The 17,521-nt window shown below is 38.8% G+C and overlaps 1 protein-coding gene across 2 annotated transcripts in view; it reads right to left on the bottom strand.

Annotated features, from left to right (window-relative positions):
* ngfra (nerve growth factor receptor a (TNFR superfamily, member 16)) overlaps positions 1 to 14,080 on the bottom strand; it is a 37,177-nt gene extending 23,097 nt beyond the window's left edge. The window contains exons 1-2 of one of the 2 annotated variants that reach the window (XM_079874582.1): positions 13,747 to 14,080; positions 9,328 to 9,490 (exon numbers count right to left, since the gene is read on the bottom strand). In XM_079874582.1, the coding sequence (XP_079730708.1) occupies positions 9,328 to 9,490; positions 13,747 to 13,782 (199 nt within the window). In that variant the 5' untranslated portion in view covers positions 13,783 to 14,080. Of the gene's footprint in view, positions 1 to 9,327; positions 9,491 to 13,525; positions 13,620 to 13,746 lie in introns of those variants that run through there. The other variant, XM_079874581.1, reaches the window with a different exon arrangement.
* Positions 14,081 to 17,521: the final 3,441 nt, after the last annotated feature.

Here is a 17,521-nt window from a genome sequence, read left to right as displayed (position 1 = left end):
CGTACTTCAGCAGATCGTCTTCTTGACCATGACCTTCTTCTCAAGATGGAGTTGCTGCCATGTGATTGGCTGATTACATATTTCCATTAACAAGCAGTTGAACAAGGGTTCATGTCGTCTTTGCTTTTTTCTTTGTCTTTTTCATCATTCCAAGAACTTCAACTTAGTTTTTGAAAGTTTCTTGACTTCCTTGACACCGTTAGAAGTGCCTAAATTCAGCCCTGAAGTAATGCGTTACCATGTTGTGTTTAACTTTATTAAAGGGCTTTATTAAAGAACTTTTCAAGAAGAGTTTTTCCCCTGCTATGTGAGAATTTGAGATGCCATATGAAAATAAAACAAGGAGATGGAAAATTATTGCGAAAGCTGTAAATTCTTCAAAGGGTTTGTGTGTGGCTTCGAGTGAAATCGGGTTAACTGTAGAGCAAAGAATGTGTGACAGGCATTTTGGATTGCGTGACGGGTTTGAAGGGTTTGTAATTTAAACCCAGCAAATTTAGGATTTCAATATCTTTCCCTAGATCTTTTTTTATATTTTATCAATATATTTATTATTTTCACATGAACAATTTACAGAATAGGTTCAGTAAACAAGTACACAATCTTTATCTTTCCCTAGATCTTGTGTCTCTCTGATAACAGGAGAGGTGAGATCAAGGATTAGAGGACAATAAGAATATGTTTGTTTGTTTTTGTTTTTACAGGAATGGGAAAGCAGTTTATGCTTAATGTTCTTTATAAACCAGGTTGTTTTAAATGCCTGGTCACGGTCATGGCAGCTCTTGTTTGTGAATATGGGGGTCTCTGGCTGTCTCTCTCTCCCCACACCAAAGACAACTTTCTCTCTCTTAAACAGTCCTCATTTAAAAGAAAAATAACTAATTAGATCTCTTTAATATGTTTCTGCTAGACAGTATAATACAATTAAATTGAGACTTTTGTCTCTGAACTTAGATTCGCAGATACAGGGTGGAATCAAAAGTCAGAGATTTTGGCATGAACATTTCTCATTATATTTTTCCTTAAACCAAATGATCTTCTCCTAAGGAATTTTAGGAGAAAACATCTGAGACAAAGTTGATAATTAAATGAAACAAATGACAAGCCTTTCTGAGCCAAAACATTTTCCTCTGCACTATCGTGTGTAAACAGAAGGTCAAGTATTCATTACCTGTTACACGCAGCAATAAAATGTTAAACTTGTTCAGACCAATTTATGTTAGATAATCTGTCATTACCATAAAAGGATCTGACAGATAAATCTGAGCTATTATATTGGACTATCAGCTTTTCTTTAAAATTACAGCCAAGATCTTACAACAGAAAGCAAAGGAATGTGAACAGGATGTGAACAGGATGAAAAGACAAAAACATCAGTTTTGTTTTAGTACAGCAAGAATGAAACTCTTTTTATGTCTACATAAACATTTAAAGGTGGAATCTACGAGTTAGAACCATTAACACCAAATAAACCAGCCGTATTTGTCCTAGGATGAAGATAATATTTCATAAAGAAAACCTCAGAAGCGCACTCTAAAACAGCGAGCAGCAGATACGCATCCGCACATTCACAATAAATGTCATCACCAGCACACTAATCTGACGCCTGACGTTCTCCAAATGGCAGTTTTTTCTTCTTTAGACTGGTTCACCATAAAGGGTAAGATATTATCAAGAATTTTAAATCATGTTTGTCTCTCATCTGTGTGTGTTCCTGTTGTTTAATTATCATGGTGCTAAACAAACAAAGAAACAAACAGAGATAGGCAGAAAAACATGCAGATAGATGTCTGCTGGAAATGTTCTTGTATTCCTGGAACACAGGACAGCTTTTCATCAAACACCACAAACATGAAACGAAAACAGTCACACAGCTGTTTTCCACTCTGATCCAGAGGAATATTTTAATACTCAGATGTTGCTCTTTTATAGCTTAGGAGACTTAAAAATTTTGTACATTTCCTCATGTTGTTTCAAATTTTCATTGATAATCATCCCCTGCAGTTGACTGTTAAACTCAGATCAGTGAACTGGATCAGTAAGCAAACAAAAAAAATAATTATTTAGGCTCTCAACATAGCCTAAGTGAGTTAATAACTATTGCTTTGATTTGAACTTTTGATTTAAGTGTTAACTTTGTTTGAGATGTTTGTCCTAAGTTTCTGACAATTGTTGACACGGTAAGATCTCAGTTGTAATATCATATCAATTTGATAAGGAAAGGTTCCTCTATCTCTAACTTAGTTCATGCTGAAAGTTGTGATTGCAGATTGATGAGAACACACTCTCAAAATAAAGGAACCAAAATAGGGGTTTTACAGCAAATGCTATATACAGTAAGAGCTATTTTGGTTCCCCAAAGAACCTTTCAGTTATTTAAAGTGTAAAGAACATTTCATTTCCACTATAAAGATCCCTTTTGCAATGGAAATGTTCTAAATAAAGGTTCTTTATTGCCATTGATCATTCCATGAAGAACCTTTAACATCCATGGAACCTTTTCCTTGCACAGAAGTGGTTCTTACTGTAAATGGCATTTGTTGTGAAAACCCTCTTTTGGCACCTTTGTTTTTGAGCATGTGTACCGTTTCTTCCCGTGTCTTTGTGCCTGCGACGTCGGTTTTATTCGACTATCGTTGGTGCAAAGGCACAGGATGTCCCAGGTTGAAGAGACGCTTGCAGGCTATCTCTCCTCTGGCAGCGCATCACCACTTAAAAAGCCTGTGTTTCCCTCCAGACAGAATCACATCCATGCAGGTAGGGTAGCTTTTCAGACGGCTGGTCAGGCTGGTGCTGCCCTGCACACCATGGTGATGTTACAGCTGTGCCAGGCTGAGCTGCTTAAAGAGCTGGGCACGAGCTGGGGAAACATCAGTGAGGAGGTGTTTTCTGAGCAGTGCAGAGCCACAGATCCCTCTCTCCGCGCGACCCTGCCATTGGCCGTTCTATGGGTGCTATGGTCGCTACGGAGAGACATCTGTGGCTGAACCTCACTGACATCAAGGAGAGAGATAAAGGTACAAAGATTGGTTTGTCACGATCAACCTCAAGGATGCATATTTTCACATAGAAATTCCACCACAACATAGAAAGTTTCTGAGGTTCGCTTTCGGGGGTGGAGCTTACCAATATCGGGTTCTTCCGTTCAGCCTAGCCTTTTTAAATTACATAGACGACTGGCTGATATTGGCTCAGTCTCAAGAGCTTGCGCTACGACATCGAGATATCGTCCTAGCTCATCTTCAAACTCTGGGGTTGAGACTCACCGCCAAGAAAAACGTTCTTTCTCCCGCTCAGAGAACTATGTATTTAGGGGTCGTATGAGACTATTACCCCTTTTCCACCAGCAAGAAACGGCTGCTAGTTCAGAGCCAGAGCTATTGCCAGTTTGGAGTTGGTTCGACTGACGAGCCTTCTAAGAACTGGTTTGCCTTTCCACAGGCCAGAGAGCCACCACAGAGCCAGATCTTACCTCACTGTATACATCTCCTGTTGCCCACAACGCTACTGCGGCAGCACCAAACACAAACACACCAGGCTTGTTCGAGATGCATCGGCTTCTCGCAGACCGATCAGCGCATGACATCAAAGCACTGCGAGAGCGATCCAAAAGCACAAGGAGTCATATGCTCTCCAAACACTCCCGCAGCTCCGATTGGTCCGCGCCGCTCTGATGCATCTCCAAGTCTTCCATCATCAATGGCGGTCATTGCGTTAATATTGATGCTTATGGCTTTGCGAACCTACATCGGCATCCAAACACGGCGAATCCAACGCGTTCGTGCAGCTCGCCGTAAATAGACGGAGATTACAATCAAGCTGCTATTGGCTCGATTAGCTGCTATTTTAAAAATGGCGGTCACAAGTTTCTGTTCGTCTTGCTGGTAACCCCGCCCCCAGCCCCTGACACAAGCGGTTCTTACTTCTAGACCAGTAATGTTTTGGTGCTACTTAAGAACCACTTTTCCTGGTTTAGAGCTGGTGCTTTGGGTGTCGAAAAACAAAGAACCGATTTGAAACTAGGCTCTGGCTCTGAACCAGCACTAGCACTGCCTTGGTGGAAAAGGGGTATCTGTCACCATGCGGGAACAGTTGTATCTTAAACACCCTGAGCAATGTTCTCATTCTCCTCACAATAAGAATTAGTCTTCCCGTGATAATGACTATAAAAAGATAAAGCCTAGTTGATGATGTATTTCTGTTTGGGACCCATTCGCAGCTCATGTACAGAGCAAAAACAACTATGGCGGAAGGCGGACGTGAAGCTGAGGCGGAACCTTAATGAGGAACCTTAATGAGGAACTACCTCTACAATCTGGAACTGGAACACACAGACATATTTTCACAGACATATTTTCACTCACCGAACACTGACTGAGCACTTGAGAGTTTCGCTCTCCGTCAAGCAATCCGTAAAGGGCACTATTTCAGTTCATCCCAATGAATAGTGTATTTGACCCACAGTAAACACTAGTGTAAGGCGCATGACTCGCTGTCGCTTTGCTGAGAGCACTCAGTGTTTCTCAGACACTCAAAGAAAGAGCAAGAGAGTTTTACATTCCATGCAGAACCCTTTATTTGAGTGCTAGGATGTTAAAGGTTCTTTGTGGAACCATATTTACCTTTATTTTTAAGAGTACATTTTGGGATAAGATCTCTTGAAGCATGTGAGATTACAGGGATCCTTTCCTTAGGAGAAGATTTTGAGCAGCCCCAGACTTAAAGAAAAACATTGAGATCACATTTGTCATTTTCTTTTTCTACATTTCACAATATGTAGGATCTGAACAAGGAAGAAGAGCGATATTCATCACTGCAGTCTGTTGATGCTTGTTTTACCTACAGATCATGTCTTTTTGAATCTGGAAAGATTTGATGCTGGGCAGGCAGATGTGTTCATGCTTAAAGTTGGCCTGAGGGTGGGGTGTTCACCTCTCAGCCAAATCTTGAACGGAAGATTTCCTTAAAACACTCGATGTTCTGTTCTTGTCATGTTTGCTCATGTTGTGCAGGTGATGTTAAGGCTAATGACTTGGTTACCATAATCAAGGCATCTAAACCATGCAAAAACAACTGCTCAAACATGTTGTACTAACAAATATGAGATTGCTGATGCTGATAACGCTGTTTTTTAAACATTTAAACCTAACCCATTGCATTCATTCCTAGATTATAGGCTAAATTATTTTTAATCTTCGTTAATTACCTTTTGATGTTGTAGGTACAAAATGTAGCACTTCTCTATATCACACACACAGTTAATAATGTTCTTTCTAAGAGCAATAAGCTGACTGGTCTCCATTGCTCTATGGGAGGAGAGGGGGACGATGGGTAAACACATGGGTCATGTGATGCAGGCCATGGTGAGCTCTGAAAGTGTCAATTCAGCCGGACAAGCCTTTCAGCCCATCTGTTTGTTGTCTCGCTCTCTCTTTCGTTTCTCCTTCATTAATTATTAATGGATATATATGACCTCGTTCTGCAGTGGAGAATTCAAAGATCAGTCCATTTGTCACCCAACTAAGGCTGGCCTAGCAAACTAGCTAAATATTCTATCTATCTATCTATCTATCTATCTATCTATCTATCTATCTATCTATCTATCTATCTATCTATCTATCTATCTATCTATCTATCTATCTATCATCATCAGTCTGTGTGTCTGTCTATATCTATCTATCTATCTATCTATCTATCTATCTATCTATCTATCTATCTATCATCAGTCTGTCTGTCTGTCTGTCTGTACTTAAATATCATTGTTCATTAATTAAAAATTATGAATTATGAGCATATGACATGCTCAGGATAACTGTTATCTCATGGGTCCAACCTATGGTATTGTTTGTCTGTTTTGTGTTTACTGTAATATCCCTGCCGCCTTTGAGAGAAGAATACATGACATGGCCCACATGCCGCCTGATCTCCATCTTACTTTCATTATTTCTATAGTTTGGCTCTAGTGTTTACTTCTTCATTCTTTTTTGAGTTCACTTTAAACATATCATCTTTAGAGTGAGTTAAGACTAGTGTGACATTCCTATGGAGCGTGTGCATACAACCATGAACAGATGAACAGAGCACCAGCCACGTGTTTGCAGGGATACACCTGAATGCAGCCGTCCCTGCACTGATTATAAACGGATATCACAAAACTAACAGAAACAACGGAGAGCCCAAACACACATGCTCTGCTGATGACTGTTTACACGCATAATAAATAGCTCCATCACACACCACCGTTTCTGTCAGGAGGGCAAATGGAAAAAGACTCGAGCTGCCTCATGCGGCGTGTCTTCCTGTAACGTCATCAGCTGAAGTCTGTGCGTTTTTATCCCATTACAGTTACAGACAAACCAGCCAGGTGCGTGAGATCTTTTTACGCTTTTCTTTCGGAGATGGTTTTCTGCTTGGCTGTCATTTGCTGGAGAACTGTAACTAGAGATGTTTGCCAATATTTTGCTGGCACATTTTAAAAGATTTTGTAAAGTAACTTAATACTGAACGGGCCTAGAAAGAAAAAAAAAAGCCCATTGCGTAATGCACTGTATTCTGATCTATAATCACAACCATATTGGTTTATCAGAACAAACTTGAATGTGTTTCTCGCTCTCTCTTGCTCTGTTTTCACAATTTAGTTGTTCTTTATTAGTATGACTGTTTCATTTATAATACAGTTAAAGTAATAAATCAAAGCTGCGTGGAACGGTAGAGCGGCTGCACAGGCCAATAAAAACAGCGATGGCTCCAGTCCTGAGTTCTGCTTAAATGTTCAGTAGCAACAACCTCTCTCTTTCTCTCTCTCAGATGAATACGGGCTGTATTAGTCTTAGTCTGAATGGGTTAGGGCATATGATGTTGCTTGTGCTTGAATGCATCATTATCTAACGCTGTTATTTCCCAATCCCCATCAGTCATTAGTCAGCTCTCTCTGAATTAATACACTGACAGATTCCAGTTCAACACTGCTCCTACAGTACCTATAACAAACAGAATATATAACAGACTCACGTTCATTCACATTTCACTTCAAAACGACAAAGTGCATTTCAGTTATGCATTGTAAAAAAATATGGGTAAATCCAGGTCACATTCACCACAAAATCATTCACCGCATTATTTTCATGATTATTCAGACACTTTTTATTATTTTCCTTTGTATTTATTATCAATGTTTTTTTTTTATTTAGATTAGACACTATTTACACTACAGTAAAAGTTTTATTTTGTATTTAAACCAGCATAAATTAGTACAACAAATACTATTATTTATAACACAAATATAAATAATATTGTAAAGTAAAATATAAATAGAATATTAATTAATATTATTAATTAAAATATATACAGTAATGGGAATTTGGAGGAAAAAGTCCTTAATTGCCATTAAATGTTAATTGTACTAAAAATATGCTTAACTTTTTAAAGCAAAATGTAGAGCAACTTGAGCAATTTCCGATCGGAACATTTACAAAACATAAAAAACAGCATTAGGTATCATTTTATTACTAATTTAATTATAGTAAACATATCACAAAAACCTACTTGAATCAAACCAATGAACCTATTGTTGTTAGCACCAAGCTCTAGCAGTTGAGCTACAAGATCATTTCAAGTAATCATTGGAAAGTAATATCAGTCCGCTATTATGTGTGTGTGAGTCAAAGATGTTGGCCTGATTTGTAATGAAATGGCGGCTGAGACAGTAGCTGCGATGGTGACAGGTTCGTGTCAATCAGTTTTCACTTCGATGACTGAGTATGTGAGGGAGGGGGAAGAGAGAAAATGGACAGCTAAATATTTCAGTGGTTGCTGATGTGTGCTTGTGTCTAGACTGAGTAGGGGATGAGGGGGCGAGGATGCATGAAAGAGGCGTGTGTGTTTGTGTGTCTTTGCCAACACTCGGAGAAAGGGGACAGGAGACTAACGCAAAGGTCACAAAATGTGTTTTTGTCTATCAGTAAACAGGAAGCTTGTTTTGTTACACTAAAAATTAATGCAGATGCTTTTCTAAAATAAAATTCACCGTCTTTATTTATATCCCACACAGACTGAAAAAACAAAAAGCACCCAGTTGGGTTATTGATGTAAAGTGTCCTGTCCTGAAACATAAGATCTCCTCTATTTCAGGCCTGCCGTCCTAAAAGCTTCTCAGCGCTCACGGAGGACTGTTTGTTTCTCTTATTGAGAGCAGAAAGTAGGATAGAGCCCATTTAGGAAACATTCACAACAAAAGAATGAGACCTGCTGTAAAACAGGTGAAAAATGTGTCTTGTCATTTCCAAATGTGCCAGTGCCTTTTCTAAATGTTTCTGTGAATGGGAAGAATATATATATATACTCTACCATCCAAAAGTTTGGAGTCAGCACAATTTTTTAAAGAAATTAATACTTTAAATCGATTAAATCGATCAAAAGTGACAGTAAAGACATTTAAAGTAAAGATTTTTGTAAACAAATGCTGCTCTTTTGAACTTTCTAACCATCAAAGAATTTATTTTCCCTAAAATATTTTCCCTAAAAAAATATGAAGCAGCACAACTGTTTTTCAACATTGATAATAATAAGAAATGTTTTTTGAGCAGCAAATCATCATATTAGAATGATTTCTGAAGGATCACGTGACACTGAAAAATCAGCTGTGCCATCACAGGAATAATTAAAAAATATATTAACATTGACAGCAGTTATTTAAAATTGTATTACTATACAATATGACTGTTTTTACTGTATCTTGCTCAAATAAATGCAGCCTTTTTATTAAAAAATTAAAAAACATTAGCTACCCCCAAACTTTTCAACGATATATAATACTACACAATTAAAAATCACTATAATGTTCAATTCAAGTACCAACGTCATGTTCAGAAAATAGTTAATCAATTGACAGCCCCAGATTTCTCACTTTAAGGATTGGTTTTCCTCTTTCTGGTTTAAAGCTGAACATTTGGCCTAAATTAAAATATCAAACACACACACACACAGCAGCAGCTCATATACCGTAACCAGCTAATTGCATAATTACTCTCAGCTTTCTGTCTGTTCTTTGGGTATATATATGTGTACGTGTGTGAGGGAGAGAGAGAGAGAGACAGAGAGAGACAGAGGAAGCAAGAGAGCATAATTATGTGTTAGTAAGTGTACGTGTGAGAGACTAATTATGTGTTCATAAATTTATGTGCGTGAAAGTAAGTGTTTGTGACGGTGTGAATATTTGTGAAGATTATCAGTTCATGCATGTACTTGAACAATTCTGTATATGTCATGGCCTACATGCATGTAAGTGTGTGAGTTAGCATGTATGCGTATATGAGAAGCTGTACTCACTGTCTAAGCATTGACTGCACTCGGTCTGGGTGTCTCCGCACTCCTTGACCACCCCCTCTCCTGGAGGACACTGCAAACAGCACTCCCCACCGCGAGTGTAACTCCCCGACTCACACTCCTCGTCTACGGCTCGCTCCAGCTTTGAGCCAAACACCAGCCCCAGCTACAGAAAGAGAGAAATTACATTAATATCCCATCTCTCTAGGGCTCCACAGGTTCCTTGTCTCCCATTACACATAAATCCTTGAGATATTTTGATGTTAATGTGTATGCAAGGAAATATAGTCATATTGATATTCCTCAAATGATATTTCCTTCTTCTTTTCCACTAATTGCTGCAATTAATTCAGCCTGAACCACCTAAAGTATAAACTCCATTCAAACATTGTTTTGCAGATAGTTTCACCCTTATTTGTTTTAGCATTAAATTGGTTGTGGTTGCTTTTAACTTTATTCTTCATTGAAAGTTGATTAAGGTTTAAAAATCTCCCATTGATTTGGTTAGAATATTGCATATTGGTTATTAAATTGTGACAGCTGACAGACGACCGCAGTGATTCTGATGCGAAACTTCTAACGTTTACCTAAAACTTTTTAACTTCTTTTTTGTGGTATTTCTAATTTATAGTAAAACTAATCCTGTCAATCCCTCATTGTCCATAAACTCCTTCATCTTTGCTGCACATGTTTGGTAACAGCTGCATCACAGCATATTGTGCTGACTGCATTTCTGTCTCCAAAAGCTGAGGCGTGTTGAGCAAGATGAGACAGGCAGTACGTATGAGTTATGCATATGTCTATTACATGTCCAGCGGTTTCTCTCGTATTGTCACGGGTATGATTACACATTCTTTACACATCAAGGTCTCACAGATCCGGGTCCATGGAGCCTCTACCCAAGACATCTATTAGCCCTACCCTTCCCATATGCGCTTCCTCTTTCGCAGCTCCTGATCTGTTTGTTGAGTATTGTCAATAATAACCTAAGGGGTCGTAAACATCCGTACATGCAGGCACTGAAAGAGGTGTTTATGGGCTCATTTTGTCTCGGACAACAGATGTGTGTGTGTGTGTGTGTGTATGTGGGGTGTGTTTAAGAGGAATTGGAGGCTCATTATTGAGTCGCAGACTTCACTTTGAATTAATTTACTACTGCAGCACTTCTCTCTTGCTCTCTCAATAGGTTCAGTCTGGTCATGTGATCACGCTCAGTGCTCATGTGTCTTCACCGCCCATAACAACCTTGGCTCCAGAAGCGTTTTTCTCTATTCATTTTCTCCAAAGGAATTTTTCAATTTATTCAATAAAGTGTCCTAAGCCATGAACCACACCAACCAGAGATGAATCACATTACAAACCATAATTTGAATTATTATTTTTTGTATTCAAAATTAGCCTAAATTTAGTTAAATTGATGAGGGAAATAACTACTCATCCCATAAAGTGTTGTGAATTTACAGTAGTTGAATCCAAAATGGCCGTGTGCATGTATATATTCCAATGTGTAGGTTGAAACATTACACAAATACTTTAAAAGTCTTACATCAGTAAGACTATAGATTGTTGAATTGTGTGGTTTATGTTTGTGTGTCTAGATGACCGAGTTTCTGAATCCAAGACAAATTTCCGAAATATGGGACAATAAAGTGCATTCTCTCTCTCTCTCTCTCTCTCTCTATAAATATATATATATATATATATATATATATATATGTATATATATATACGTGTGTGTATTTTTTTTATTAGTTATAATTATAAATATTTAGAAGGATGTCATTTTTCCTATTTGTCCTATCCATGGCTTGTGACTGTTATAGAAACATATATCATATCGTAACAATCTTTGAGCTCATGCTTTGTTTTGAAAGTTTTTTGAAGGGTTTATGCAATATCATTAAAATCTATTTCTCAGTGGTGTAAATGAATGGCATTTTTACTTCTGGGACCCCACCGCTGTGCTCTATTGAGCAATAAGTGGGCCTTGTTGAAGCATTTCTCTTTAATATGGCTGTGAAAAGAAGCACAGATTCATTCATTAACCTGTGGATTCCAGAGTGTTTCAAAGACACACTCACAAACACACACACACACACAACAGGGTAATTAAACTAACAGCACATTTTTCTCCTTGCATTCATTAATGAATTAGCATACTCTCTCTCTCTCTCTCTCTCTCTCTCTCGCTCGCTCTCTCACTCTCTCTCTCTCTCTCTCTCTCTCTCTCTCACACACACACATGCAAAACATTCTTTAATAGAAACCATAGCACATTACAAGTTGTAACAATTACACACAATTTAGACAGGTCGCCATCATCTAGACCCCCCACAATCAAAGTAAAGAGGGAAAACCTCTCTGATCTTCTGCACGTTTTCATTAAAACGTCACCTCTTGTTCCTAATCTTATCTACCTTCCTAGCCTCTCTCTCACACACTCTCTTTGCCCTTTAAGACTCCTCTTTCCACCCTCCTCCTCCCCTCATCCACATCCTCTCTCACTCTCATTCAGAAACAGATGCACTGGTACAGCAGCCAACTCACCCCCTCATTTACTCTCTCTCTCTCTCTCTCTCTCTCTCTCTCTCTCTCTCTCTCTCTCTCTCTCTCTCTCTCTCTTCATCAACCCTGGCTGTCATCCTTTCTTTTTTCTCTCAATTTGCATTCGCTTGAGTAAGCGTGCCGATGAGTTAACTTGGCAGGCTTTAATGGACTCCACAGTATGGAGAATGCCCAATGCTTAACACATCTAACGAAAGAGTATGTGGCTTTACTTAGCTATAGTTTGGGGACTAAATTAATCTGCTAAACCTATAAATCTCCCTGAGGTCAAATCCAGTAATGTTATCAATGGAAAATCAAGTCTATGGTTTTGCCCTTACTTACATACTGCAGTTAAGTAAATGTGTTTGCAAGGGCCTGTCATTACTGTGCAATTCACTGATCTGCACCTGTCCGTAATGCACTGCTATGCACCAGCCAGGAAATGAGACTGAGCTTTAATACCGTGAAACAAGCCATCGCCTTTTTCACCACCAATTAGGCGGCTTGTGTCCCCGTCAGATCTCTTGTGAAGCGCACTAGTGCCTTCGCGCAGCTGTAAAATGGCACTCCAGACGAAGCGCTGCTGGCTCATGTGTCGGTGGAGATCCTTCACTGACTCTGTGCACCTGGAGCAAACTCAATTGCCGGCTCCGTTTGCCATTTTGCAAATCAGATCACTGAAAAGAGGTCACGGTGTAATTGTGTTTAGTCAAGAGCGTGTGCATGTTTAAACTGATTTTGACCGTGTTACACGAGACTGGAGGTGGTGAGGGTCACGTTGGGCGCTCGGTAGGGGACCATGAGGGTCACATGCTTGCGCACTTTTGAGTTTTTTCCCTGAGCATAAGGGCATATCCATTACAAAAATTTACCAAATTAAGTTCACACCAAAAATACCACAGGTAGGTATATTTGCCAGCACCATTATTATGTAATGTGGCTGCAGCAATGGTTACATTGATTCTTTTAATTTTTGAAGGATTGTTTTGAATTTGCACTAATTTGGTACTAATTATGGGGGAGGGGGTGGAAAATCTTCTTTTTTTTTTTTTTTTCATGATTTTTATTATATAGGTAAAATAATAAATAAATAAAATGGGTAGCCTGCTTTTAGGTATAGATATGGTTCAACTATTTTTTCAAACGTTTAAGTATACAAAAGTGAAATAACAAGTTGGACATGGACTGCACTCTATTTTTAGTTTTCTCGTTATCCTACCTAACATTTACAAAACCAAAACAACGACAATGGGTATAATTTATTAATTACAGATTTACTTACTGCAAATATCACACAAAAACTTAAGTTTTTAAAAAAAAAAAGTCTTCAATGCGTGCCAGGGGCGCCAAAATTCGGTTGGCGACCTGCAGGAATTTCTTTAAAAAGTCATTACAATATTCACACTGTAAATACAAACGCATACAAAAACTCCATAATAAAGGCTACTTAAATAAGCTATTGGCTTTATGTGGCAAATATTAAATAAATAAAGCCGGTTGAATTCGTCAAACTCATAAGCAACTTGGCATGAAAGTTTGTTTACAGTCGGGCGCACATTACTTCTGCACTGATTCTAGCCTTCTTTTCTGCCACTAAACACACTTACACGGCAGATTCATTTTAGACGACTATAAAGAATAGGGAAGCTGACACCTGTTCTCCAGAAACCGGGCTGCTGAGATTAGTCATCACTAGCCTACTACCACAGACCGAATACAAGTTCCGCTGAATCCGCATCACGACAACCGGAGCATCACGCGAGCTGAAGCGGTGATCACCTGATGTCAATTAACCTACATATTTCATCCAGCGGCGGATCACTGCGCGCACTTGTGCTCTAATGCGGTCTGATCTAAACTAATGCCAGCACTTACCGCTCCACAAATCAAGATCCACACCAAGGTGTCCATGTCTGATATGTCCCTTCCCTCTCAAACTGTAAATCTGTAAGTGTGAGTCGTGAAGTGAAGATCAGCCGTCCGACAGTTCATTTTAGCTCCATGTGGCTGCTGCTCTCGTGCGTGGATGGTGTTTGGGACTTTAGGACTGTATGAAAGCGCGTGCCCTCGCTGATGCGCGCGAATGGTCCTGTCCTGTCCTGTACTCCGCACTCGGCGCTGTCCAGCAGTGCACTGCGGAGGAGAGAGTCGTGCACGCAGATATGAGGGGGGCACGAGGGCTTGCCAACTCCCCCCATCAGCACCCCTCTCTCTCTCTCTCTCTCTCTCTCTCTCTCTCTCTCTCTCTCTCTCTCTCTCTGTCTTGTAGGATGTATTACTCTTTATCTCCAACATAAACGCATATGCAGAAGACTGGACGAGGACCTTTAATCTGATCGCATTTAGACTCATTATATTTACATATCGCTTTGCCGTCATCTATATGCATGCACATATAGGCTATCTATGTGCATATGCATTAATCATTTATCCACATGAACGTAATTTCTCTTTGCACGCTGCCCCAGTTCTACACGCTCTGTATTTTAACTATTAACTTGTTTAAAGATAGCGTAAAATGTATAAGCAAACCAAGCTCTTTAAATAAAAAAATGAAAAGAAAAGAATACTTTGAGTGAGTGAGTGTAATGGGTGTGACGTCACGGGACTGGTGTAATCAAACAGACGCCACAGGAGGGCGACTGCAGCCAGTGAGTCACCGATGGTGGGACATATGAGGCGTGATAAGGCCATAGACGGTTAAATGCCAGGGATGAGAGGTTTTTACTGTTTTTTCCTTTTCACCTCCATTCTTCATATATGTTTTCCACCTGTTCGATGTTTATGAGAAAAATACTATGGAAAATACATGTGTTGTAAATATGGCTCTGAAATGTCCGTGAACATGTGACTGAGTGCTTTTATAGAAGCAGGTTTGGTGCATTGCAAAAATCATTTACTTAATAATGAGCCAATCATCTTTAAGTAAAATTGTGTAGTAATAATAAGACATTTTTCTTACCTTATTGTTTTTGTTTTCTTACCTTTAAAAAAAACAAAAAACAAAAACATTTACATTAAACAATAAACTTAACTAAAGTACATTTATTTTGAGAAGTTTCTGCTCATTCATAAAATGTGTGCAAATTGTCCTACTGTGTAATATGGCCTGATTTAATCCCAAATTAGCAAACCTGCTGCTGCTCTCCAATTTACTTGAGAAAGACCGATGTCATTCTGGTCTATGAACATATCTGTGCATAAATCATGTTTTCACCCCCTGACAGAAAGTGCTGAGAGTGAGGAGTGATGATCTTTTGTGCTGATATAAGATTTAAAGGTAACCTAGACCTGTAACATCATCTTACCAATCCATTACAGCCGAGCAGGACCTTTCTTAAAGTGATCTTCCAATAGTCCGACTCACAGAGACTGCTGACTGGCATCAACTGACATTTAAAGATCAAATGACACTGGGGATTCAGGAACTATTTTACTGTGGAGTACTTGTTAAGGAGGATCACCGGCAGTGATTAGAAAAATACCTTTTATCAGTCAGAGCAATTTTTATCACAAAAACAATGAGGATTTCAATTAGGGTGGCATAATGTAGCCAATATATTCACTTAAATATTTATACATTTGAACAGATCGATTTATAATACCTCTTGAAAACATAAATTATATAACTAAACAGAATGAAACAGCTGATGAACTTCTGAGTTTGCATTTACTTGGACTGGTGCTTCATAAACTGAACTGTAGGACATGACATGAATTATTTAACAGATAATGAACACAGAATTATTCTAATTGCTTAGGTTCATCTTTAAGTAGTAGCATCACTTTTGGTGAGTTACTCAACTACAATGGACAACCAGTGAGGCGATGCTAAATATAATTGCATGTGAAAATGACAGTCTTTAGCTAAGCAGTTTGGATTCCAGTCCAACATCATCCTCACTGGTAGTGGATGTTTTGAAGTCTTAAGTGTAAGTTACAATAGATCTGGTATCACTGAGATCATGTAGCAAGTCGGAAGCAGTTCTTCATCGATCTGTAAATGTATCAATAAATCCACATCCTACATTGTCGAAGGCGACCACCACTACCCCTTTAACCACACACACACACTTGAATTCACTCTCTGAAATTAAGACATCAGGATAAAATTAAATCTGTCAGGAGATATCGATGTTCCTTAGAGTCAGTGACATAAATTAACAATGTAATACTGATAATGCACAGTTTTTATTTGAACATGTTTTCTATTGATTGTAAATGTCTTGGTTTCATCTGTCTCTTTTATCTATTCTGTTTTAATAATAGCACACAGGTTAAAGGGGTCTGGTATTATCACTGATGAGTTATTGCAATCAGAATAGACAATATGTATTTTATATTATCCTGCTTTATTTGAATGATGTAGCTATTATACCCTCCATTGCTGTCTTGTATCTTCAACAACAAAAAAACTCTCTCCCCTAAGAAAGGTTCAAGTATGTCCAGATGGAAACCTATTACTCTCATTACGCAGATTACATGCACCGCATGCCTAAACTGAAAATAGTGCACGGTCGTTGCATTTGATCTCTGTCAGTAAATATAGATAAATGGTGACATAACGGTATGAATATAGAAGTCAGCCATCTGTCATGGCTCCAGTATCAATTTACCTGCTTTATCATGAGTCAGCAAATACAATAAAATAAAAAAAAAGCTAAATTCACAACCCATTTAGCCAACATATGTTAAATCTTGCAAGAAAAAATAGGATTCTTTCACATCTGGATGGATTGATCTACGCCCATAGTGTGAAACAGCAGATGGAAATCATACATTTATTAATAGTATTCATACTGTCATTGTTAATAAAACAGAAGATTTTAATTGGCATTATTGGAGGGAACTCAATAAAACTTGAAGGAGTGTTAGCAGATTGGCAATTACTTGATGGCATGTCTTGCAAATATAAAAAGGCGTTTTTCATTGTTATGCTCATATTGATTTTGTAAATGGGTGCACGCAGGTCTTTTCAAGCCGACGGTCTTTTCTCATGACAGATATGGATCGCGTACAAACATTTAAAGTGTCAAAGCACCAAAAAGCTGTGAATATGGGAGTGTTGCCAGTGCTAAATGAATGCAGCACATGCACACTTCTGGGTTGCAAGAGAACTTGTGGCATCATCTGATTGTATGTTCTTGTTCATCATTCTAGTTCATAAAATGCAGTTTGTGCGTCCCGCAGGTTGAGCCTATAATGAATCTGCTGAGCGTTCCCTAGCGTTGCTATATTTAGACGGGGGGAAGGAGCAGGTTATATTAAACAATCAGCTGACACTGTCTATAAGCAACATTAAGACTGTTATTGCTATATGTACAACAGAATGTCCTAATGTTTAACACTTCCAGCACAAAGAGCTAAAGACGAATACTCTCCAGGCTGGACGAAAATGCTTCCAGTGTTTCCATTGCTGCCTGTTACAAATAATCCACATTACAGATGTGGAGGGTTGGTTCTCACCCGGAAAGCTATGCCTCTTTGATTCCATCCATATGACAGACGGATCTAAAGCATGCCGACTCCATGATGCCATTCGCTTTGTCAGTTATTGCAAACCTGCAACACAATGGGGTCTCCAGCAGCAAAATATAGTGGCCATGTCCCATCCTGCATTATGGCTCAGTGCCAATGCGATGAGTGAGTG

The sequence above is a fragment of the Squalius cephalus genome (assembly GCF_949319135.1).
Source record: "Squalius cephalus genome assembly, chromosome: 1".
Taxonomy (NCBI): domain Eukaryota; kingdom Metazoa; phylum Chordata; class Actinopteri; order Cypriniformes; family Leuciscidae; genus Squalius; species Squalius cephalus.
Note: the sequence above shows the minus strand (reverse complement) of the source record. Positions and strands in the feature narration are given on the sequence as shown.